General features: G+C 33.3%; 1 protein-coding gene across 1 annotated transcript in view; it reads right to left on the bottom strand.

The window, feature by feature from the left end:
* Nucleotides 1-27156, bottom strand: part of LOC138711635 (cell adhesion molecule DSCAML1-like) — a 719252-nt gene that overhangs the window by 27164 nt on the left and 664932 nt on the right. The window contains exon 11 of the mRNA XM_069842766.1: nt 10126-10200. Coding sequence (XP_069698867.1) covers nt 10126-10200 — 75 coding nt within the window. The remainder of the gene's footprint in view (nt 1-10125; nt 10201-27156) is intronic.

Genomic DNA, 27156 nt, shown 5'->3' with positions numbered 1-27156 from the left:
TTTTGCAGGCTTCTTTTATTTTCACTAAACTGTTCTTTGCATAGGAAAGGGTCACAATGTACACCTTCAGAAAAGGCTCGATTTCTTGGCCGTTGCTGCTGTGAGACGCCTTGCACTCTCACTATGAAATCACTCACTACTGGTCTGTGACCTCTCACCACAGTTCAGCTGTCGTGTGACTCCTGACGCACATGACGGCATTCAAAATTCGTTTCCAGAGACCGGAAACAATATGTAATTTTTGTGATTTTCTTCTTCTAGTGTAAGTACATAAAATAATAGATCATGGCTACGCTTTTGTCATCGGTTGACATCAAGTCATAATAAACTTGAGAGTAGCAGTGCATGAGAAAATTAAATTCTGTTCGAGGCCGTTTGAGATAGATATTTTTTCCTCTCTCTCTCTCTCTCTCTCTCTCTCTCTCTTCTTTATAAGAAGGAAGGACCCAAAGGCTTACACTGCAGCCTGAGGGTTATTGTACTTACCACTCCTATTCTGTGAATGATTGCGTAGCCCAAACGACCGCGCTCTTGTACAAGTACAGCACGTCGCACCCTGAACTTAACCCGGGCTATGGTATGAATGATGATGATGAAGATGATGATGATGATGATGATGATATGTGTGTGAATTAATGAAGGCGGGAAGAGTCCAAAGTCCAGCGTCAAAAATTACTCGGCAATTCTGATTCAGTTGGTTGAGGGGAAACCCCAGAAAAAAAAATCAAGCCGATAACTTGGCACAACCAGACCCGCTCGTTTAACGGTAAGATGTGCTAACCGTTACTCCACAGCGGTGGACGAGGCAGTCCTAGATAGCTGACTGATATCAAATGGTCCGAGACGAAATAGTCCCGTCAGAGATAGCCTAGACGATCCAGTATGCTGCCTGCCTTAGCAACCAACAAAAGGTACCGATATGTAACTGACGAATCAAAACAATTTGTAACAGGGGAGAAAAAAAATCACTCTTAGGTAATTCACTTCAGCTTTCTAGAGTTGGACAACTGAGTGTTGTTCGAAGCATGAAATTGTAATAAAGGCTGCACCATAATAACAATATTGTGTTCTCTCCCTTAATAACACTGTTTTTATAATGCGAACTGTTTTCTTGTGCGATTGTATACTGTGTTAATGAACACATTGAGAAATTATGCAAAGTCAGGTCAGGACGTAATAAATTAGTTGTGAGAAGGAAATATCACATAAACACTGGCTTTATCAGACCGTAAAATGTGTTTGCATATGCGAGATAGAGCTCGTATGAGGGAGTGCTAATGAAGTTGGAATTTTTCTGAAGTGGGTTACCAGTACTTTGCTTCTACTATATTATACACACAAGGATTCTCTTTGTATATACAGTAGATATCATTTATATATTGAAAAAATACCAATTTCGTATACATTCTTGACATTATTAATATCGTACTTATACATTTTATATTCACATGTATTATTATTATTATTATTATTATTATTATTATTATTATTATTATTACTACTACTACTACTACTACTACTACTACTACTACTACTACTACTTACAAATGGCTTTTAAACAACCCTCAGGTTCATTGCCGCCCTCACATAAGCCCGCCATCGGTCCCTATCTTGTGCAAGATTAATCAAGTTTCTATCATCATATCTCACCTCCCTCAAATCCATTTTTATATTATCCTCCCATCTACGTCTCGGCCTCCCCAAAGGTCTTTTTCTTTCCGGCCTCCCAACTAAAATTTTATATGTATTTCTGGATTCGCTCATACATGCTACATGCCCTGTCCATCTCAAACGTCTGGATTTAATGTTCCTAATTATGTCAGGTGAAGAATACAATGCGTGCAGTTCTGCGTTGTGTAACTTTCTCCATTCTCCTGTAAATTACAGTGCAATTGATTGTCTCTGATAGGAGCTACGACATTGTATGAGAGCATAGACTATTTCTCTATTATTGATGACGCCAGTAATTGTGAATGAGTTTGCATTGGACGTGACGGTGACGGTGATGGTCAGTGACTTTGATGTTCCATATAATGTGAATCGACCTTAAAGAGTACAGTACGTCAGTTATTAATAAATTTAAAAAAGGCATATGACTCGGTTAAGAGAGAAGTTTTATATGATATTTTTATTGAATTTGGTATTCCTACTTCGATTAATTAAAATGTATCTCAGTGAAACGTACGGCAGAGTCCTTATAGGTCAGAGTCTGTCCGATGATTTTCCAATTCACTGTGGGCTAAAGCAAGGAGATGCACTATCACCTTTACTTTTTAACTTCGCTCTAAAATATGCCATTAGGAAAGTCCAGGATAATAGAGGAGGTTGAACGGGTTACATCAGTTGCTTGTCTATGGGGGTGACATGAATATGTTAGGAGAAAATTCACAAACGATTAGGAAAAATACGGGAATTATACTCTAAGCAAATAAAGAGAAACGTTGGAAGTAAATCCCGAAAAGACAAAGTATATGATTATGTGTCGTTACCAGAAAATTGTCCGGTGCAAATTTATCCTTTGAAAAGGTGGAAAAATTCAAATATAGCAACTGGAGCAACAGTAACAAATATAAATGACACTCAGGAGGAAATTGAACGTAGAATAAACATGGGAAATACCTGTTATTATTCGGTTGAGAAGCTTTTGTCATTCAATCTGCTCCCAAAACAGCTGAAAGTTAGAATTTATAAAACTGATATACTACCTGTTGTTCTATACGGTTGTGAATCTTAGACTCTCACCTTGAGAAAGGAACACAGGTTAAGGGTACGTGATAACAATGTTCTTAGAAAAAATTTTGAGGCTAAGAGAGATGAACTTACAGGAGAATGGAGAAAGTTAAACAACGCAGAACGGCACGCATAGTATTCTTCATCTGACATAATTAGGAACATTAAATCCAGACGTTTGAGATGGACAGGGCATGTAGCATGTATGAGCGAATCCAGAAATGCATATAGAGTGTTAATTCGGAGGCTGGAGGGAAAAAGACCTTTGGGGAGGCCGAGACGTAGGTGGGAGGATAATATAAAAATGAATTTGAGGGAGTTGGGATATGGTTGTAGAGATTGGATTAATCTTACTCAGGATAGGGACCGATGACAGGCTTACGTTAGGGCGGCAATGAACCTCCGTGTTCCTTAAAAGCCATAATTAAATAAGTATTTATTATTATAATAATAATAATAATAATAATTATTATTATTATTATTATTATTATTATTATTATTATTATTATTTGAAATAAAACTTTAGCCATGTTTCTCATGCAGTAGCGCATTTCCTCTAATTCCAGACTTTGGTTCGAAGATCGATTTGGCTGATTACCTAGATTTGCTCCATATTTTCTCCTATTATAAGGCGAATATCAAGTAATCCTATGACGAATTCTGTACCTTCTACTTTAGATTGTTTTATTTCCACTTGTTTTCATTAGAATAGAAAAAAACCATAATCATACATTCATAAACATCAGGGTTCTCAGACATGTGATTAGGATACTAGAACACTACCACTTTAGATTGCACGGAACAAACAAGAGATGACATGCACACCTGTTCTTATGGAATAGGGTTTCAGTGACAGATATTGAACTCGGGTTCCCGAAATGTTTCACTTTGAAGCTATTGCTTACTTTTTTACCTAATTAAAAATGTAGCCCTGTATCACATTTTATTTGCTATGAAATTAATTACAGTTCTTAATTATTATTGTCTCTTTTGAAATTTCAAATATTTAGTGTATAATAAGTAATGATTTCCTATCTATGTAGAATATATTACACTATCTTTACGGCTGAAATTTACAATTTTAATTAATTTACCTTGTTTCTAAATTGTGTGACTCAGCAATAAAACACTGCTCGTAAACAGAATTAATTAATTCTCTCTCGAACACTTGAAAATTAGCTTATATTTCTTCGATGAGACGGACAGTTTCTTTAAGTGTCTATGACAGATGTGAAGGTGAAATTTAAGGCTTAATTAGTTAGTTTATTACTGTCATGAACATTTAAAAAAATTCTATAGACAAAAATCTTACACATTTATAGGCTACATAGGTACATACTAATAAATATAATACAACAATAGGATGACCAGATTCACATCGATAAAGAAAGAGGACACAAAGCTTAAAAAGAAGGACATTGTTCGAAAGAAAAAAGAGGACAGAATATATGTATTTAGATTTAGGCGTATTAATTATAAATGTAGTTTAAATTCCGTCAATATCTATTTTATTACAAAATAATTATGAAAAACTTGATAATAATGATTTTACAGTTAGTTACATATCGAAGTCAAGGGAACTAAAATTGAATCAATTATTTCGAAAACGTAACGTGACATTTTCGCGCATATTACTTTTTTATACCAGAGTGCCCTTTACTATTTCCTATAACATATTGTTGTTAAAAATCATAAAATAAGTCACATATTTCATCCATAGAAAAATATAAGAAATGGACTTTTAGTTTAGTTAATGCAATAAATGCTACTGAAGTTGTTTGCGCTGAACGGTACATGTTATGTTTTCGAAATAACCGATTCAATTATTAAAGAGAACAGATGATATCTATTTAGGCTTAGGCCTACATTATACTTAAAATTATGTCAATATATATTTATTCCAGCATAGGTTTACTTATGACAAAACTTAATAATATATAATGATTTTACAGTTAGCAACATGTATGAAAGCAACGAAATAAGAAATTGGAGCAAATAGAATTATGATCGTTGGCAAAGAATATATTCCGTCGTTGCTGCTACCACCTACAGGCAAATTACTTGAGAAAGGCGTCAAATCATATAATTTCAAAATACAGTCAACTTCGGTTATAGTGAATCTCTGCGGACCAGCAAATTTCGTTCACTATATCCGAGGTTCACTAAAACCGAAGTGTCTGTTTTGTACTGCTGACGTTGCTGTACATTCAGTATTAATGCCCGCTTGGGTCAGATCACGTTCAATATCAGTACTAATGTTCTATTTATCTTTCAACTTAAACACTTTAAACTTCGACATCCTGATGCTCACAGTTCGAAACTTGAATCTAATTTGGCCATGTAGGTAGTAGGCACTGACCGATTTCGCGCCTCTTCCCACTAGAGGTATGCCTACTGTGTACTCGGCCTTGGAATTTCCCCGGGTTCACTTTTACAAAGATGCGGGAGGAAGGGTTGAGGACCATTACACTGTAATTCTTTTTGTATTTACTCTTTGGTCATCACTCTACTCCCTTTTCCAAAGAAAACACTTTTTCTTCTATTCCTATAACCTCTTTTGAAGGAGTCAGAACTAATCCCTCCTTTATTCCTCACTGCGTACATTATTCTCTTTAACATGTTTCAAGCTGTCGAGGAGGCTGAATGAATCCTTTGTCTTTCAATACACGTCATAAGAAGTAGAAAGTCTGAGATTTTGTTCTGAACATATTCTTGGAAGTTTATAGGAGAAAGAGTTTCCTAAATTACCATTTTAGCCATCTTAAAATTACATTTTCTTGGGAATGTTGTAGTTTTAGGTTCACTATAAACGGAAATATTAATGTGCTTTTTAATGTATGCGGATCGGGACCAACGATTTAGGTTCACCATAACCGAATGTTCACTATAACCTAGTTCATTATATCCAGAGTTGACTGTATCAGACATAGGCCTACAAGTTACATTTCTTAATTTTTTTAAATTCCCCCCGAACCCTGGACAAATGCCTAAAAAGGAGGACATGTCCGGACAAAAGAGGACGTCTGGTCACCCTGTACAACAAGAAAAACATACAAAATATTAAAATAGAATATCCAGAGGTAAATGAAGAAACTCGTTGATACTGTAGAAAATATTTTTTTCTAAGTCAGTTTTATAAAACATATTTGAATCTAATGGGAGGAACTGAAAGAGATTCACATGGTAATCTGTTGAACGTAGTAATGCCAATAGTAATTAACCATTTTTTAGTTTTAGTCGATCTTACATATGGTTGAAAATTAGATGTCTGTGACTTGTGTCATAATTTGTGTACATCGCTTCTAGCAGTGAAATCGCAGAGATTTTGCTTAACATACTTATACATAACTGTAAAAATAACTTCATTAATAAATAAAGGTCTGCAGTGACTACCATAAGCAGAGCCAGTTTAAACTCTTTTTTTGTAAGCTAAGTATATTAGCAATACCAATACCATTAAACCAAAGGCGAATACCAAAGACCAGTTTTTCTCAATCGCCGGGTCGCGGCCCAGTACCGATGCCGGGTCGCGAGATATTCTCCTGGAATTTGTCAGATTACTTTTCTAAGAATGTTTCACGAATAAATAGTTAATAGTGTAAATATTCTTAGTGGAATAATTCTCGTGATTGCATCGAAAATCGTAGATCCAGATAGTCTCTAAACTCTAAATTCTAAAACATTAATAGCTATATAACATCTGTGTAGCAAATGTCATTAATAAAAGCACTTATTATTTTAATGATAGGGAATTTTCAGACTTCGAAATCTTCCAAAATTCGGGAAAGGGAATACCGCTGTTCATGACCGGTCGTAAAAATTGCCTGCAAGCCGATTACAATAATAGACGGCGAATTCTATGTTCTAAAAACTGAAAGAAGTAACATATGTTGCAGATGTCAGTGACTAATTAGTTGGGAAGTATAGCCTAACAAAATTTTTTTACTTAAATTGAAGATTAAGACAGTCTGTATCCAGTTGGATACTGAACAGTCATACTGAATACTGTCTCTTTGCAAGTTCGTATTGCAATATTTAAGTGCTTGTTTGAAAACTTGAGTATCGTGAATTTTTTTTAAGTTATGTAGGGTAAAGGTTAGTAATACTGTGATACGGGTAATATTGTGATAGTTCTTTTTGAGAATTTATTACCATTTTACTGAGTGAGAGGAAGATCGGTTTTTTGCATCAACGTATTAAGGGAATGTTCGTGGACAAGTTGCTGCACAAAACCGATCCTTCCCTCATTAAGTAAAATTGTAATAAATTCCAAAAAAGAACTATTACAATATTACTTGTATCACAATATTGGTAGCCTTTACCCTACATACAAATTTAAATTCGTATTAATAAGAATAAAAGACAAGGAACTTCGCTTAATTTTGGTATTAAGAAAATTCTTACTAAGGTGTTTGTGACCCAACAACTAGTGATGCATCCACCTCAAGTCCACAGAGCGATCTCCGAGATAAGTAAAAGGAGGAGAAACGTACAAGCACACAGAAAAGAGAGTCTGTTTTTACTCATAAGTACATGGATAACTTAAATGCCCTGACACTGAAAATTGCCATGACTTCAATGTGTCATTTGTGCTATTTTTCTCTGAAATGAAGCTATGAAGCAACTGCGCCTTTTTCGAGATTTCAACACAAATCATTCTGATATAGTTAACTAATACATTGATTTCTTATTTCTTCATTTGTAAAAGCAATGCACTTAAATAAAAAAGAAAATTATTTCAGTCATACTCTGATTATATTATAGAAGCAGATGATTTCAATTCACAGGATTCAGTTTCAGATATTATTGCAGCCCAAGTGAAGATGATGTGACCGTTTGAAAACTACTATCCCGAACATGAGGATCCCTGGATACAAAACATGTGGATTGCGAAGCCTTTTGTTGAACTGAAAGAGACAGTCTTTTCCCATGAAGAAACTCTTCAACTTCTTGAATTATCATTAGACAAAGGACTGAAAAATACTTTTATATCTACAAAGTGTCCATACCTGTGGAGTAACGGTCAGCGCGTCTGGCCGCGAAACCAGGTGGCCCGGGTTCGATTCCCGGTTGAGGTTTTTTTTCGGAGTTTTCCCTCAACCCAATATAAGCAAATGCAGGGTAACTTTCGTTGCTGTACCCCGGATTCATTTCACCGGCATTAATACCTTCATTTCATTCAGACGCTAAATAACCGAAGATGTTGAAAAAAGCGTCGTAAAATAACCTACTAAATAAAATCTACAAGGTGAAAAGTAATTAAACCAACAAACTCCGGGGGCTTGTATGGGACACCAGTACAAACACTTGTCTTTAATGTCATGTGTGCTTGAGGCACTATTTCGTGATGACACCAGATCTTAAAGTAACACAAACTATTGCCATACTTTTTTGCTTGAGTATGTTATAAAACATTTACACATCAAAATCATTGCAAAAGATGTTCAAAAACATTTACACATCGAAATCACTGCAAAATATGTTAAAAAACACCTCCATTGACCTATACACAAAGGTTACATCGGCGGGACATGGATTGTCTAACGCGATGAAAGACTTCAGGATTATAGTTTATTTTCCCCGCTGATGCAAATATCCGCACCACCAGAACTGTTTAATAAAGAACTGCACTGGGCCAAGACGTACAACAAAATGTGAATTTGTAGAGTCGTCATGAATTGAAGAACGCTTATGCCTTCTGCAGGTTTAATAAATTGTCTAAGGAAAATATGACATTAGAGAAAACCGTTTGTTTTGGAATCCCATACAGATTATATGGTGCTAAGATGTATGTAACTTTCAGTTTCCTAATATTTAGTTTTTTTTTGTGTAGATTTGGAAGTATTTTTGAAACTAGAAAAATTATTATTATGCTTCCACCGTATATAGTCCATACTACAGAATGTCCGTATGATAAAACGTCCATAAAGTCAAAATGTCCATATTGTCAAAATGTCCATACGGTGAAAATGTCGATGTACTAAATGTCCATACGACAGAAAGGCTATATGATATAACGTCCGTTAGGTCAAAATGTCCATAGTGTCAAACGTTCATAATGTCCAAGTTCAAATGAAAATTCTGCTTGAATAGAACACAATAAATTTTATTCCATAACTCGTACAAATAAATTATTAATCATCGGGAACCGGAGCCCTACTTTTAAGATGGTTACTAATAATTTTAAGATTTAAGAGAATTTCTTCCTTTTCTTTGTACCTGTTGTAGTTTCTCACAATCTGGAGAATTTGTCTTTGATTCGTCAAATACGTTTCATTCCAGGCTCTTTAATTTGTGTATGCCTCACTCTTGTTTGCAATATTTGTGTCCAAATTCCATTTTCTTCGTGCTTTAGGCACTGTATAAATCTCCAAGTGGATGGATGTACAGCCATCACGCGTTGAAGAAGATTGTACCGGTCTTCTACCGCGTTGTTTGTGTGCTGCATGCATTTCAGGCTCGGGAGGTTCATGTTCCTGTATCGCCAATATATTTTTGTCCTATCTCTATTAAAGTCATGATGTTGGTACAGGTATCCATGAAAAGAAGGAAGTGGCTTACCCTTATGTGATGGCACTAACTGAGGATTTCGTTCCGTCTTTAAAAAATTCAGTTCTGATTAGTTCTGCATTTGAAAAATTTTACATAGGTTACTATAACTACCATGAACAATGGATAGGCCTATAGTGTACATTATAGAGCTATGGACATCATGACTCTGGACATCAGAGTGAAGTGGACATTATACTACTATGGACATTTTGACTGGACATCAGAGTGAAGTGGACATTATAGAACTATGGACATTTTGACTCTGGACGATTTAACATGGACATTTTCAACGTGGACATTATTCCATGGACATTTTGAGGTATGGACATTATAATCCTGGACTTTATGTCTGGTAACCATTATTATTTGCGTATGATTTAGTTTATAAATTGTAGACTGTGACGTTAAAATAGCTGCATAAGCTTATCTTGATTGTTAATTTTTTAAGTGCCGGTACATTAGTTTGGCAGTTTTAGCGACTGACGAAAACATGTATCGCATTAGAAAAGTACTTTATATTTAAAAGGTTTACACTTAACGTACTAATTTATGCGAATAACCTCAGATAGTGCCGCAAGTTGCAACTTTCAATGATTACACAATTATAAATGAGATTCAGAGAGTGCAAAGCACATAATCTGCTTAACTTGAAAAGCACATAAGCACATAATTAAAGAAGCTGTATCATAGATATAAAAAAAGGCTGTTGAATATAAATATTAGCAGGGTGGGAGTAGTGGACAGAGATGTGGCACCAGCATCCCTTGCAGGAGGAAATTAACTTTTCACGCAAGGGATATGAATAATGTTTTACATAAGTCACGTTTTGATGCCGCGGTTTACCTTTCTTTCTTGTCGTGGTCGGCAGTGTCACAAATGCAACTGTTGATGTGGAAACTGTAGTTGGCGCTGGTATCTCTGGAAAAAAAGAAAAGAGGAACAAATGAACATCTGAATACGCTTCTATACATTCGTGTTGGGATAACATGTAGTCATTTCTGTGTTTAATGTTAGACTATATTTTGTGGTGTATGAGAAACAAAACGCATAATATATAGATCATAGCTGTTAACATTGTTACATACGACCTGTGCGCTTGGTAGGCATATTATAACCGTAGGTAAAATATTTTTTGTTTTATAAATACAAATATCAAAGAAATATTAGTCTCGCAAATGTGGCATTAAAAATATAAACTACACCAAAGTTGTGAATAATAATTTGAATAGAATGAAGTTATCACGAAAATTATTGAAAAAAATTCATCTGGAAAATATTTTCAGTTAAATTATATCGATTTTTCTAGATTACAATAAATATTCGAAGTCGAACGGTTGTAAAGATATATCTGAGTAAAATTCTTGTTCCAGTATTGATGTATGTATTGTACGTAATAACTACGTAGAAATAAATGTGATATGACTATTACACTTTTACTACGTCGTACTACTTTTGACAAATAAAACGATACGAAAGGACTTCTTTCAACCAATCATGGCTGCTTATCGCACAATTTTATCACTTCCCTAGCATTTGTTTAATTTTATCACTTCCTTAGCATTTGTTTGCTTTTATGACTACCCTAGCATTAGTTTCTTTGTTTCCCAGCTTTTTAAACTGCAATTTCTTTATGGTGCTATAAAACATGCTTTACGATAGTCATTTATTTTCCGCTAACAAGCTAGAAACTCTAAGTCGTTTCCCGCATATACAGTCGACTGAAAATGGCGACTCTGTTCAAACGTTTTGATAACATTAGTGAAATAGAATTTTAGTAAGTCAATTAATATCAGTTTTGTTTTATTAAATTACTTTATTTATTCTAATCTTTATATAATTTGTTCTGTTTTTATCACCCCCTACCATCTGTTTCTTTGTTTGCCAATATTTCAAACCTCAAATTCTTTACGGTACTATAAAACATGCTTTGCGATCGTCATTTGTTTACAGCGTAGACAGTCAACTGAAAATGGTGGCTCCGTTCAAAAGTTTTGATGAAGCTAACATTAATGAAATAGAATTTTATTGTATTAGAATACTTTATTTCTTCTACTCTTTATATACTTTCTTCTAATCTTGTAATAGTCAATTAAATCCCACTCGAATTTTGATTTTCTCTAGATAAATCAAAACCCCTAGTGAGATTACTGTCGATAAAATATTCATTCATTCATTCATTGTTTTCTGCCCAAGGGCAGGTTTTTTACTGCAAACACAGTATACCCCAATCTTTTCTATTTTCTGCCTTCCTCTTAGTCTCTGTATATTATGATTAATATTTTAATGTCTTCTATCTACTGATATCTTCCTCTATCCCGAACTATTCTACCGTTCACCATTCCTTTTAATGCATCCTTCAGCAGACAGTTTCTTCTTAGCCAGTGACCCAAACAATTCCTTTTTTTCCCCTATCTCTTCCTGCTCAGTTTCTGCATCATTTTTCTGCGTCCACTCTTTCCAACACAGCTTCATTTCTTATTCTGTCTCTTCATTTCACCCGCTCCATTCTTTTCCATATCCTCATTTCAAAGCTTCTAGTCGTTTCTCTTCTCTTCTTCGTATTGTTCATGTTCTTGCTCCATACAATGTCACACTCCACACAGAGAACTTCACTAGTCTCTTCCTTAGTTCCTTTTGCAGAAGTGAGCAGAAGATACTTCTTTTTCTACTGAAAGCTTTCTTTGCTATTGCTATCCTCCTCTTGACTTCCTGGCAGCTGCGATTAAATATCTTTTTTGAAAATTTAAGATGGTTGTGTATTACTGTAACCTCGAACCTGACTTCATGTTGTAGTGAGTTGTGAAACATGGCTAGCCGTAGATATACATTTTTGAATTCTCAGAAAATATTTTCTTTCATATTTTTATTACAAAATCTGTATTTTGAAGGCAATAGGTGATAATGTCAATATTTGGCGAAAATGAGATTTCGGGAAAAGTTGTGCATCCTGATGTTAGTTTTATTGTGGAAAAGGGTGACATGCACATACTTATTAATTTTCTCTGCAAGCCGTTGCTATGAACATGATTACTACGGTTTATTTACAGTCCTTCAAACTTTAAATACTCGCTCCTGAAAAACTGCAAGAAATGACATAATCATATTTTGCCTTGGAACCACAGAATTAAAAATATAGAACACAGATTTGTTTTAATCCCTGCATCAGTAAAAAGATTTGGTGTTTTGTATGTACAGCAGAAGTTATGTCTATTTTGGAGTCGTGTAGTTTCGATCAATTTATTTAAATACTTAATCTCTTCGCCAAAATTAGTGGTTTGCTCCAGTTCCCTTATAATTTATTGGCCACTCCACTAAAATTCTAATTATTAATCACACTATTCGCGGCTGAATTATATAAATGTCGCACTAAAACAAGCTTCAGTAGAAGTGAATGTCTGATTCATTGTAGACATGGTGACATTTGTGTTAGGGAAGTACATTGCAAATGCATGAACTCCGAGTACTTTTATTACCTCTGCTTTGTTAATCTACAATTATTATTTATTATTATTATTATTATTATTATTATTATTATTATTATTATTATTTATAAGAAACTTTGGAACAACCGAATAGAAGCAAATACCTGATAGAATTAAAAATTTTAGGATAGGTAAATGAGTGTTAAATTGCAGTTTTAAAGAAGATAGAAATCTCAGAATGACTTCTTTCGGAAGTGAAATAAGACTCGTCGTATATATTCATTGTAAAAGAATAAAATCACTCCGAACCTGATTGACAGGACTCAATCAAAATTTGCCGATCATATTTTTCCACATCTTACCAACAAATTCATTTCTGCAATCACCACAATGCATTGCCCGAAGTATGTTTTAATGATGGCTTTGTCTCCTCATCCTCTTATAATTGAAAAAATTGACATTACAATGGAGAAGAGTTTAACCCTTAACTTGGAAAAGCTTCATTTCTCACATTAGTATATTAAACCTTGTCGTACCGTAAATAAAACAACTATCGCAATGTCCATATTTTTATAAGTTATACAATATTATAGTATTGTGAAATTTTAATTTTCCTACAAATTCTTTTTCTATTGTTCTATTAAAATTATAGCATATAGCCTATGAACCTGTTGTATCCTATAGGATACTTTGTCAATTTAAGGGTTAAGAACGATAATTAAGTTGAATCCCACTATTATTATTATTATTATTATTAACATTATTATCATTACAACTATTAATATTTTTTTTCATTCCTAGTTTTCTGTCCAAGGGCAAATCTTTCACTGCAAACTCAGCATTCTCCAATATTTCCTATTTTTTGGATTCACGTTAGTTTCCGCATATGATCCATATGTCGTCTATCATCTGGTATCTTCTTCTGCTCAGAATTTTTCTTCCGTTCACCATTTCTTTCAGTTCATCCTTTAGTAGACAGTTTCTTCTCAGCCAGTGACCCAACCAATTGCTTTTTCTCTTCATGATCAGTTTCAGCATCATTCTTTCTTCACTCACTCTTTCCAACACAGCTTAATTTCTTAATCTATCTGTCAATTTCACACGCTCCACTCTTCTCCACATCCACATTTCAAATGCTTCTTGTCGCTTCTCTTCACTTCTTCGTAATGTCCAGGTTTCTGACGCATACAATGCCAAATTTCACACAAACCATATCACTAGTCTCTTTCTTAGTCCTTTTTGCAGAGGTCCGCAGAAGATGCTACTTTTTTTCATTAAAAACTTTCTTTGCCTTTGCTATCCTCCTTTATCATTATTAATATTATTATTATTATTATTATTATTATTATTATTATTACTATTACTATTTTTACAAGCTATGAAGGCTTTTTGTTGTGGAAAAATAATATTGTGCCGGTTACGTGATTTTTAGGCTAGGTTGAATTAAATTTATTGATTAAGGAATATTACAACTGTCAGGATAAATATATATCCTATCTAATAATTAGATAAATGAGCGAGACGAACCGTGTGGAAGACATCTACGTAAACTAAATGGAGAATGGTCTGAGACGGACCGAGTGAAATATTACGAGGCACGGAGTTCATCTCTCACACTTCAGTTTCCGTGGTCACTTCACGAGTAAAATCATAGTATACATAAACAACATTTCATGTCAAAACGTAACAACTTTTTTCTCCTTGCAGGTCGGTTATAGATGTTTCGCGTCAAATTTTGAGGAGTTATACAGAGTGGAAGTGATATAACTGTGCAGATTTTAACAGCTTATTCTTTGGTCAGAGTACAACAAAAAATTCTAATATAGTACCATATTAGCCACAAAAGTATCAATTAATTTTAAAATAACTTTCACCTAATTGTTAACTGTTTTACTCGATAAGTACTATCTATATTTATTTATTTATTTATTTATTTATTTATTTAATCTGACAGAATTAAGACCATAAGACCTTCTCTTCCATCCTACCAGATAGCACATATAAATACAGAAAAAGAAATACAAACACTGATGAAAGTAATACAAATTAAATTAAAGACCTAGGCCTATAGAGGGTCAACAGGGTCAAAAGAACTCTATAGAGCTCTCATCGAGCTAACACAAAAAAATAAAGAAAAACAGAGATAGCAATGATGATAATGATAACTGATAATAATAATAATAATAATAATAATAATAATAATAATAATAATAATAATAATAATAATAATAGTAATAATAATAATAATAATAATAATAGTAATAAACACATTACATATTAATTGTCAGCTTTACAACAGCATAGTTACAATATTTATTATATGTCATTGGTTAAGAGGAAGTTGCGCAATAAAATACTTACGATTATGTATTTTTTACTTTTATCATTATAGGAACTCATAAGTAGTGATTTATCCTTTTCAGTTTTTTAATAAAATGACCTGTTTTCTTAAAAATTAAAAAAGATTAACACATATCTTATTTCCTGCTATTAGGAAGTCTCACAACCCTATCACGGTGATCGAGGGACGGAACTCAGCTGTTCGGACCGAGTATGTATGTGTTTTCGTACGTTAGCCAGCGATGCGCTGTTGCCATACTATGTAGACTTTCAGCCTAATTTTCAAATTAAGCTTGAACATTTACAAAACATATAATAAGTTTCTTATTTATTTTAATACACTCTATTGCTCCCTTCAATCTACGCAGTTATATCACTTTCACCCTGCGTAGCCCTAGTGTTTCTAATTGAACTATCACAATTGTAGCACGAGACAAATTAAGTAGGTCCTTCATAAGATTTTCTAAGGCTACGAACTACAGAAGGCAAAATTTATGCCTGGGTGAAGTGGAATTTCGCCGTAACTTATATAACGGTTTTGTGGTCCTCTCAGGTTTCTAGTTCTTTTCACGATATATTGATTACAGCACATAATTTGATATTGGAATTCTACAAAGCATGATAGTTTCTACTCCTTGTCTACTTTAGTATTTCAATGAACTTCTGTTGTATATATATATATATATATATATATCATTGGAAGAACTGTTAACTTGAAAATTCGCGTCATATGTAATGTATATTATAATAATTAATATTATACATGCATGCTTGATCGTTTTTGTCTCTCATTTTATTGTTTTGAATAATTTAACTACCATTTGGCCAATTTTAATGTGGCCTATACTTCAACAAATGCGTTGAAATCAAGATAAGACAGATATGTCTTATTTTAAATAAATATGTTCTTACAATATATTTTCTTAAAAACACGTAGGAGTACTTTATTCCCAACATAAATTTCAGTATTAGCCTGGTTGTTTTCTGCGAGATGGGATGAGCTTCTTGCAAGTTAAGATACTAAGAACGCTGCTAATGGATTCCATAAATCAAAAGATTGTGTACATGCGGAGTTCAGAACTATTTAAAACCTTCACGAAAGCTGGATCGTACTTCGTGGAATTTCTCTTAATAATTCACTACTTATAACAGGAAAGTTCTATCTAAAAAGCATAATTGTTTCTAGCTTTTCTAATCGAGCTTATAATATTATGTTGCTTTTATACACTGTCAAAAGATTAAAAACACTTCAGAATTTATTAATAAAATGAATGGTGTTAATAGTTTTAAAATACTTTTCTTCTACACAATAATACTTGATTTCTATTGGTGGAACTTTGAGTACGAAGAGTTATTTCAATTTAATCTGACGATGATGAAGATGATAATGCTTATGGCCAGATATAAAAGTAAACGGTGTCATAAAGATTACGAATAATTTCTCTCTATATATTTTCTGTATTCCGGTATAATGGCATTACCATAATATACAGGGCTACACGTCTTTCATTTGATAAATTTCTTTATGCTCGCCCATGCCGAAATGTAGTAATTATACACCTGGTAGCAGTCCTTTAATGCATTTCATTAAAGTACACCTATTCATTAAAGTTCAGGTTTTCGTTTATTCTCGGATATGCAATCGAAAGACGAGGGAAACGTCACGGAGGCTGGAAATCCAATACTGTCGCAGAAGGTTATGTTCCGTTTTACTATAATAATTAGCGTTAATTGTAAATAATATTCAAATAAATTCAATTTGTCATCTCGTTTTCCAATTCTAAATCAATTTCCAGGTTATATCAAAATTAGTTCATGTTATTCTTTACATTACATTAAGGTCAATGACATTATTGTTCCTCGGAAAAAATCAATACTTTCACGTCTGCGCACATCTCACAATTTACGATCTATGCACAAGGTCACTTCCGATCTTCAGTCAGATAAAAATAAAATGAATACTTCTGAATAATTTCAAATTACAAATATGGTCGAGCATAAAAAGTCGTATGAAACTTGCCTATAATTGTAATTAAGACGCTCGTATGAAAATTATGAAACTCGCTTGCGCTCGTTTCATAAACAAACATACTCGAGTCTTAATTACTATCGTTATAGGCTCGTTGCATAGTGTACTGTTTTGTAATACCGGTATGTATCTTTCAGCTTTCACGAGGACTGTGATCAGAATTATTATTTTAGGTGTTCCACCACATGTATCCTGGAACCTGGCATTTCAACGTTTCGGAACTAAGTTACGTAAAGGTTTGATCTTTACGGCAGACAGACGGGCCAATGGCCAGATAGGGTGGGATCTTTACGTCTGGCTGCTCTGGTTGTGGGGAAATAATCATGCTGAACACATGATACCTCCGTTCCTGTTGGATGATCGTTAACCTATTCTGATGCATGTGGATGAGACCAACAGCCGGCTGGTGGCCTTGGCCCTTCATGGCCTGTTCGCGCCGCGAACAAACTACAGTGACTGAAGCATGACCAAAATATTAATTATGTTCTTTTGCTTACTTTAATCTTATATTAACAAGATTTAATAGCGTTCTACCCACAGTGGTATTCGTTTTTAAATGATTGATTATTATGGACAATGCTTTGGAAAATATTTTGATTAATGAAAAGGAATCATAATGCTGGTACTACATCAAGTACAGTGAAGCGCGATGTATCAAAGACGTATAGCAGGAAATCTACGGGCTTGAAATATTTACAACTGGAAGTAGGGATATTTTTTCATATAGGATGATTCACAAATAATGATCCGCTCTTTAGAATCAGTTCTATGGGCCATTTTGAGCATAACATATCATATGAACATGGGTCCGATTATCAACTGGTAAGGAGTTACAGTTAATTGAATCCTACGAAGATAATGATTTTGAGCAGAACTAAGAATTACTTACTTATTCACTTAAAATACATAGAAGTATTAATTTAAAATACTGTATTAATCATATAATAAACATATATCAGTTTGGAAGCAGATTTTCAAATATCACTCCTAACACTTCAATGCATTTGTCCGCACGGATGTGAATGCCGCTTCCGTACCTCTACATGGCTGTCCCTGAATGAGTGTAGCAGGGTGTACAATACGGGAAGACCTATCTTACCCTTCTCCCCGTACTTCACATCACAGCGCAAACCTCCGTTTAATTTACGTTACATGTTTGTATTACGATGTAAGCAGCTCCAAAGCCTGATTCACAGTAGACGTTTGCAATTTTACGAATAACTCTCTAATTAATGATAATCTGACCCATTTTCATATGTTATTTCATGCTGAAAGTGCCCTACAGAACTCAGTCCTAAAGTGCGGATGATTAGTCGTGAATTATCTTGTATAGTAATTAATTTATCCAAACTTAATGGTTTAGAGACACAAGGGTTTTCCATTTTCATTTATTGTACCTTCACTAACAGAACAAATCAAATAATTTTTGGGAACGAAAATTCGACTTCCGTTGCCATGAAAATGCATACATCATAGCCGATAAACTCACAATATGAACGAGTCAATGATTCCATTTCTGTACAGACAGTGAGTTCGCATATATAAACAGGTAATTTAAACAATTCATTATGATGCACGGAAAAGTTAAAATATATTTAAAAACATTATGATGTTCAATTTTGTTGTGCTTTGATATGAACGCGAAACAGGCGTGTGTATAATACATGCATAATTATAATGCAAGCTTCGCATTACTCACATACAAATGGATAAATAATAACAATAACAATATTTATATATAAATGTCAATGTGGCTATGTATGTAGGCCTACTCTATACAAATTTACACTCTTTGACCTATATTTTCCAAAGTTTGCACATTTAAACTTCATAACCAAGAGAAAAACATAGGCTACATTAAAATTGGCCAAATGGTAGTTAAATTATTCAAAACAATAAAAATGAGAGATAAATACGATCAAGCATGCATTTACAGTATTAAAATGGCCTATTCTACATTAAATTGTCTTTTATTTCTGTTATATCCAACATCGACTTTCATGGGCAGTGGGAAAAAAAAAACACAAAATTAAATAACATTGCTGATACATTATGAAAGGCAAAATCAAGAAAATCCATAGAGTAAGTAGCAATAACACAATCAAGGCCCATATTTTGAGTTTTCCGATAGGTGTAGGTAGTAAGCAAGCTGTAATTTATCAAACTATATTCTGGAAACTACAAGAAATGACATCTCGTAGTTAATATTGAATCACCAATTATGCTATTGCGAAATGCTGATCCACCAAAATTATGCAATGGAACAAGAGTTGGTGTGAAATAACACATGCTAAACGTAATAGAAGCGACAATATTTACTGGTAAAATGATAGAAGATGTTTTTGTCTCACGTATTCCTATGATATACATTAATATGTCTTTCCATTCTAAGCAGATACAATTTCCAGTGCGACTATAACCATATTAAAATTAAAACCAAAGCCAGTCGTTCAAAGTTGCTGCTATTAACTTAAATCCGCGTTTTTCACATTGTCAACTAAGTAGCTTCCTCTCGAGTGAGCACACCTAAGTGTTTGCATATATAGGCTATTTGTGCAAAAGAAGGGAAAACAAAGAATTGTACGCATATGAAAAATAATTCAGTGATACTTTTGCCATGCTGTTAATGTAATATGTGAATGTACGTATGTAAGCCCACTGAAAATAGCAGTGCATTAATTCTAAAATATATGTGTCTCATAACATTGTTGTTCTTGTCCGTATATGTGTTATTGCGAAATTATATCTGTATAACGATGTCGCCAATATAATATGTCTATATATTCTGTTTTTGTAAGATGTGATTTTTCATGTCATATTTAAAAAACTGGGTATGAAATATGCGGACGTACAACGGTCAAGGGGTGCAAAATATTCCTATAAATATTATACGTGTTTTTATTTACATACTGATTATTTGGTACGACCAATAAAGAGGTAAATTTTAACTCACCATGACACCCCAAGGAGCTCAGACTGGGAACAAGAGAATTCCCTATTTATCGTTAACTGTCTTTAACGTGAAGCGAAAGCACATATAGACAAAAACAATGGCATTAAATGTATGCCAGCACAGTTTTAGATCAATGCAGAACATTTAGGCAACACTAAATGGACGTAAAGGGACCGAGGGGTATGTTTTCCTTTAGCTGAACTTCAAGATAATGTCAATTGAAAACAAAAACAGTTAAAAAGTAAGGCTTGTGATGACATATTTTTTTGAGTGCCTGATCTACAGCTGTTTTAATTTGACGTAACCCTGGCAGGCCTTTTGGCAAAGTAGGTAATTAATTCTTGTAAGAAAAGATTCATCTTTAGAGACGAGGAAAGCTTAGTAAAGACAGTAATTCGTTTTGGTTTTCTATAGTTGAGTTGCCGAGATCCCTGTTAGTCTAAAAACAAAAAGAAAAACCGGGGCAACACCGGGTGCTTTCAGTTTTCAGATGGTATATATGTGAGAAATTCGCATGTGCTTATATAGGACTTTCATTTCAAAATTCCTAAATAAATATTTATTTGAATTATATAAATTAAGCAAAAAAAAACACGTCAATTTATATAATGAGAGAAGTTTTAAATCATTGTTAATGGCATTTTAGTTTTCACTCCCTAACACCTCCACCCTGCCTTTAAAATCTAATGTGGAACGTCTGTATTGCGATGCTTAAATTTAAAAGAGAAAATTAAAGAAATTATTTGAAAATCAAGGAAATTATTAAGAGTACTTAACACAGGGTTAGATAATTAATTTCTAAATATTAGTGTTATATTATTGTACTTCTGAATATTGGTTATCAACATTTTCAATAATTATCTTTGTTCTTTATCATATAAGCTCATATAAGTGTTTGTAATCTGTGCTATTTTATTGCTTATATTAATTTGTTTATTTTGTTTTCTTCTCCTTTCTGTTTATCTATATTGCAATTTTGAACTCCCGACCACTAGCTTTTGCTCATACGGAAGTATTTCTGTTTTTTGTATATAATGTACCTTTTTTAATGTATATAAATTGTTTATGCAGCTCATTCATTTGTGCTCAAATCTGTTGTTTTCTATTGTCGCCAAGCAATTTGGATTTTTATTATTGCAAGTTGATTGCAGTATGGAAACACAGTTTACTGTGGGTTAATTTACTAAATATTAAATGTTCAAAGTGTGCTTCATTTTTGGTTAGACAGTAATACAGTCTTTTTGTAACTCATCTACATAGCATCAAAACCATACAGTAAATAGCGTAAATCCAAGCTTCAGCTTTTATTATCCCCTATCCTGTTTCACATTTATAAAATATAAGCTTATTATACACAATCATAATATTCTTTAATATTAGTTTGTTTTACTGCCTGAAATAACCTGTAATCGACATTAGCCTCTGTAGTTTTATTTCATTCATCTCTAATCAAAATAATAACAATCCATGCTGTCAGGCGACGATAGAAAACAGAAGATTTGAGAACAAATATGAATGAGATGTATAAAAATTTGAATACTCTTAAGCATTTAAGTGTCATTTGAAATTTCAAAGCGGAGTGGATGTTGAAGGCGTGAAGTCTAAAATGCAATTAACACTGGTTTTAAATTTTTCCCTCAGTATGTAAATAGACGTGTTTTTTTTTAATTTACATTTTATTGGAATAAATGGTTGTTTAGACTAGGAAGTTTTGAAAGGAAAACCCTGTAGTCCAGGGCCGGCAAGGAATTACTCCCCGCTTTGGCAATACAGAACTGGAGCGTGCCTGTACGGGAACACAGCTGAGTTGTTGAGTGCGGCACTGTGAGGTATATAACGTGCAGTAGGGCTGTGCAGTTGTGCTGTACCACTGCCATCGTGTTCTAATACAAGCCGTAAGGCAGACCACGTGACTCGCTTAACAGCTGATCGCGAAGGGCGGTCTTTCAACCATATGAATTAGTTGCAGTGCATGAAGAATAACATATATTTCTCTGAAATGCAGTGTAATTGCGTCAGTAAAATTTTAAACAGTGATTGTGAGACACTTGAGACACAATTTACTTGCAATTTAAGGTATAATATTATTTTTGGTGTGAAAATTACGTTGTTGCAGGCAAAGTTCGTATGTGTAATACCTGCCTTTATTTCGATTAAATATTGCGCCCTTATGTGGTTAAGTGAAATTTTGGTCTTATAAACAGTAGGCTAAATATCTGTAATAATATATACGTGAAAGTGAAACATTGACTGGATTGTAAAGTAAGTTGTGATTAGGCCTAAGTGCAGCGTTACCGATGTTACTCTTGTCTAATCCATTATTGTTAGTTTACCGTATTTGTCTTATTAAATTTAAATTATTGCGCCCTTTTTATTTGTGAATAACCTACATTATACGAGTAAATAATACGACGTTTGATAATATACACAATTTGAACTATATATATAGTTTATTACGAAAAATTATACCCTATAGTTTTCATTACTGTTACAGTATCTAGAATTGTAATTAGTTGAAATAAAGCACTCAAGCTTCATTACGAAATTCTTGCACATTCATTTATGCATGTTTCAACAATTTTCAGTTGCGTCGCACGCATATTTTAATGTGTTGAAGTTATAGGTTATGTTTATTCTATCAGTACTTGCCTTATTTCCATATTCGCAATTATGCATTATAATTAAGCATAACGCTACGTATGACTTATAAATGCAATTTGTCTACACTTCAATTGTATTTATTCGTTTCAGGCGGTACTCCAGTCTGAAGTCTGATTAGTTTAATATGTTACTAGGGCTAAACTAGCGCTGAGGTAGTTCCCTTCGTATTCATACATCTTGCATATACAAATTAGTTCGGTTCGTTCAGGATTTTAATATGCCTTGCTTATAGGATCAAATGCATCTCCACAAAAAATAAATTCAACTGTTTTCAGTTCAGAAATTACCGGAACTATACCTCAGCGCTACTAAGTAATATAACGTATGTACATTTCATAGGAGGGACTGTGGTGAATTTTCTACCTATACGTAAGGACGGTAACCGTGTTCTGAAGTTTATACTAAAAATATATTCTTCTTTATTAAATCTCAAAACAGTTTTCGTTCTCAACTTAAGCCTAAAATGTTGACGCAGATATGTTATGTTAACATGGTAAATTCTCTTCACATAAAAATAACAGTTTTATTTATTATTCCTGCCACATTATGCAACACATAAATGGAACTTATGCACATATTACATTGAATAAAAATTTAATTGTATTATTTATTTGTTCCCTACTATACTGGGTTGTAATGAATTGTATTTATCTAACCTACCAGATTAACACACAACTGTACATACACTAATTTCATAGGAGGGACTGTGGTAAATTTTGTACCTATAAGTAAGGTAGGTAGATGTGCTAAATTAAAATCACAATATAAATAATTCTTCTTTATTAAATCTCAAAATAGCTTCCATTCCAAACTTAAAATGTTGATGCAACCAGGTTATGTTAACATGTAAAACTCCGTTCACATTAAAATAACACAGTTTTGTAATTATTTCTGCAACATATTATGCAATAAGAAGTGTGAAGGGATCTTATACACACATTACACTAAATAAAATTGAGCGCCGACACGCTATAAAGTAATATATTTCACTCAGCTTCGTATACTCAAATAGAAAAGCCCGACTCATCGAGTGACGTCACACAACCTGCAGTACGGCCTGGTCTAGATCATGATGGCAGTGGCTGTACCTTAGCGGCTCGGCGGTGGAAGGTCATGCTTATTCCTTATCAGTAGTACCACTACTTGTGTGATTGTAAATATTGTAACTAATGAAATAAACAGTAACTAGAGAAACAAACTAAATTAATAGTAACTAAACATGTTTAATCTACTCGTATTAAATTATAAGACTCTTTACTATGCTTGAATAATATATTGTAGTAGTAGTAGTAGTAGTAGTAGTAGTAGTAGTAGTAGTAGAACTATTGCAATAATAATAATAATAATAATATTAATAATAATAATAATAACAATAATAATAATAATAATAATAATAATAATAATAATAATAAATTATAGTAAACAAATCACAGCTTTTACGTTAAAATTCTTGTCAAAGAAAATAACATCACAGATTGTAAATCCAAAATTTTATAAACAAAATAAGCGTACCCAAGAAACAAGCACATTATAGTAAAACTAATTAACGCAACAGAAATGAATACATAAATTTCATACACGCCAACATTTTTTTTTTTTTTTTTTTTGAAAATCAGAACACGAAATAATAATAAATATGTCTTATTGCAAAAAAAAAAAAACACAGATTTACAAAGGTATTAGATTTGTTTTTTTCTTCTCCTCTCTTTTAATGATATTTTCAATGGATGGTGTAATGGACTTTGATACAGCAAGCCTCTCTACAGCTCTTAACCTACGAAGTGCAATCCGTTACACTTGCTCTTAATTTGTGTTCATTCTTTTCGTTCTCGATATTATGCTTCATGATCGAACTTTAGATTGTTAAACACATTCATAATAATACCACTTAGCCTTGGCTCCTCACTTAGTACTGTGAGTAAATTCATCCTTTCATCACTGACGATATCTTTATATTTTTCACCATGGACACACATCATAATGCCGCTTTAAATTATAATTTCTGAACTTGATATGTTTTTACAAATAAGACACTGTCCATCTCCCTACATTGATTCTTTAAAAAAAAGAATAACAATTTCCAGTCATTGTTAAACTCAGTTTCAGGTTTCTGCTTTGCGACATCCATGGAGATACGTAGTAGATAGATACTTCACTCCTGATCTGTACGAAACGAACTACCTACTCTCCCACTTCCCCGCTACCATATAGAGGGGTAACTGTCCTGCTCGCGAGGGAATAAACATGATTTCATTTGCCCGAACGGGTAAAACGCACATACGGGAAGCCAATTGCCAGGCCTGCTGTAGTTTATACAGTACATCAGTTAATTCTTAATTGTCTATTGTTCAAAAACATTTATATTATCATTATTATTATTATTATTATTATTATTATTATTATTACTATTATTATTATTGTTGTTGTTGTTATTATTGATTCTCCTTTTTCCTAGTTTATGTCGTTCTGTTCATTAGACACAATCTTGCAACAAATTGTATTTATTTGTCCCAATCCTATTACCCTTATTCCTGTATAGACTCTACAAGCAATAGCACGGATTTCTTCAAATCCTCTATCGCTTTTTCTAATAAAATTATTATTATGCAGTAGTTTATGCGACAATGATGGTGACGTCCACCGCTGTGAATTAACGGTTAGCATTCCTGGCCGTAAAACGAGCGGGCCCGGATTCAAATCCTAGTTGGGACAAGTTACCTGGTTGAGGTTTTCCCTCAACCTATTAAGAGAAAATGCTGGGTAATTTTCGACGCTAGACCCTGGACTCATTTCGTTGGCATTATCACCTTCATATCATTCGGACGCTATATAACCATAGCAGTTGAAAAAGCTTTGTAAAATAACCAGTTAAAATAATTATGGTGACGACGGTGATCATAATGTAGTGAAATATAGGTAAATGTAATGTAGTTGACGACAGTGAAGGTTGGGTGACGATAGTGGTAGTCATCTGAAATATGATCAAAGGAATGCTCTTGATTTTTAGTAAAATATTAATAATGCATCCTTCGTATATTTAATATGGGTTCTTATAATGAAAGGTTAACGGCAATCTTACTTTTTCTTATTCTTATTGTGTACGATCTCTTACTTTTCGTCCACACTGTATATACATTCTACAGTTTAAATGATTTATAGGAATTTGCAATTGCGTTTTAGACAGAAAGTGAAATCTGACGTAATGATTCTCTATTTTAGAGACCCTCGTGTGAGTCCTACATGTAGTATCGATTATGTAGGTAACAAGCTTCAATCATTAGCGATTAATCTCCACCGGATAATTAAATCAATTCATTATGAGGCTTCGATAAAGCAAGTAAAGTGAAAAAGAAAGAAGAAAATTTTGAATTGAATTAAAATTCAGCGTGTTATTACCTGTGAACGTAAGAAAACTTCTTAAAGAAATTATACTCGTAAAATAATACCTATTGGGTTACAACCTACATGGGAATCATTGGAAATAAACTAGTAGTAAGAACAGAAATGTATGTAACATTATTTTAAATTATGGGAACCAAAATAATTCTATACTTTTTAAATTGTCAGTGTTGCTATATTTTGAAACATTACCTCCCGTACCAGCTTTGTGAAATTCTCGTATTTTGATCGAAATTCTTGTATATTTACTTCAAACACTATTCGTGATGAAAAAAAGTTCTCTAAGTAAGATGATCATAACTTAGTACCAGGTACTGTGATAAAATGAAATGAATAATTTTACATTTAAATGATTAAATTGTATGTACAACTTCAACAATCTAGGCTAAAAAATTACTAAGAGCACAATTGAGTCTTAGTCTCACTTATGCTCCAGCATTCAGTTAACTTGCATGCACAGTGTTCCCCTCAATCGGTCCCCAAGTTGCTATGTCCGTCATAACATTATGCATATTGCCCTGTAAGTAGTTACAAAAAGCTGCAGTTGAGTACAATTACAAGTTTTAAATGCCATAACGTTACTTATAATCACAGTCTTTATTTTTTTTCGCTTCGCATAATGTGAAAGTTGAAAGCAATACATTCAACGTGTTTCCTTGGCGTATTACGTCAACTTTATCATAGGAGTATAAATAGAACAATGTGAAAGGTATTAAGATACAATTCATTAATTAGGCCTATATTATAATAGTTATTTACAAATGGATAGTCTTGATTATTATGGCATAAGTGAATGTTTTCACGAGTGTCATAATAAGATTATCCACGAGTTGGATACAACACTTTATGGCATCTTAGCATTACAAATTGTAGGAAATAAATTATGAAATAATTCGGCATCCATAGCTGACATAAGTGTTGATATGTTCGTATCGATTAGTTGCGCCTGGCATTGGTAATGAATAAAGAGAAATGGATGATCTTGCAGGTATTACAAACTCTAGTTATACCTTAGTTACAAATGTTTCTTTATTTTGTTAATATAGTTCCTCTGAACCACAGAACTGTTT

This window comes from Periplaneta americana, chromosome 13 (assembly GCF_040183065.1).
Source record: "Periplaneta americana isolate PAMFEO1 chromosome 13, P.americana_PAMFEO1_priV1, whole genome shotgun sequence".
NCBI classification, from domain to species: domain Eukaryota; kingdom Metazoa; phylum Arthropoda; class Insecta; order Blattodea; family Blattidae; genus Periplaneta; species Periplaneta americana.
Note: the sequence above shows the minus strand (reverse complement) of the source record. Positions and strands in the feature narration are given on the sequence as shown.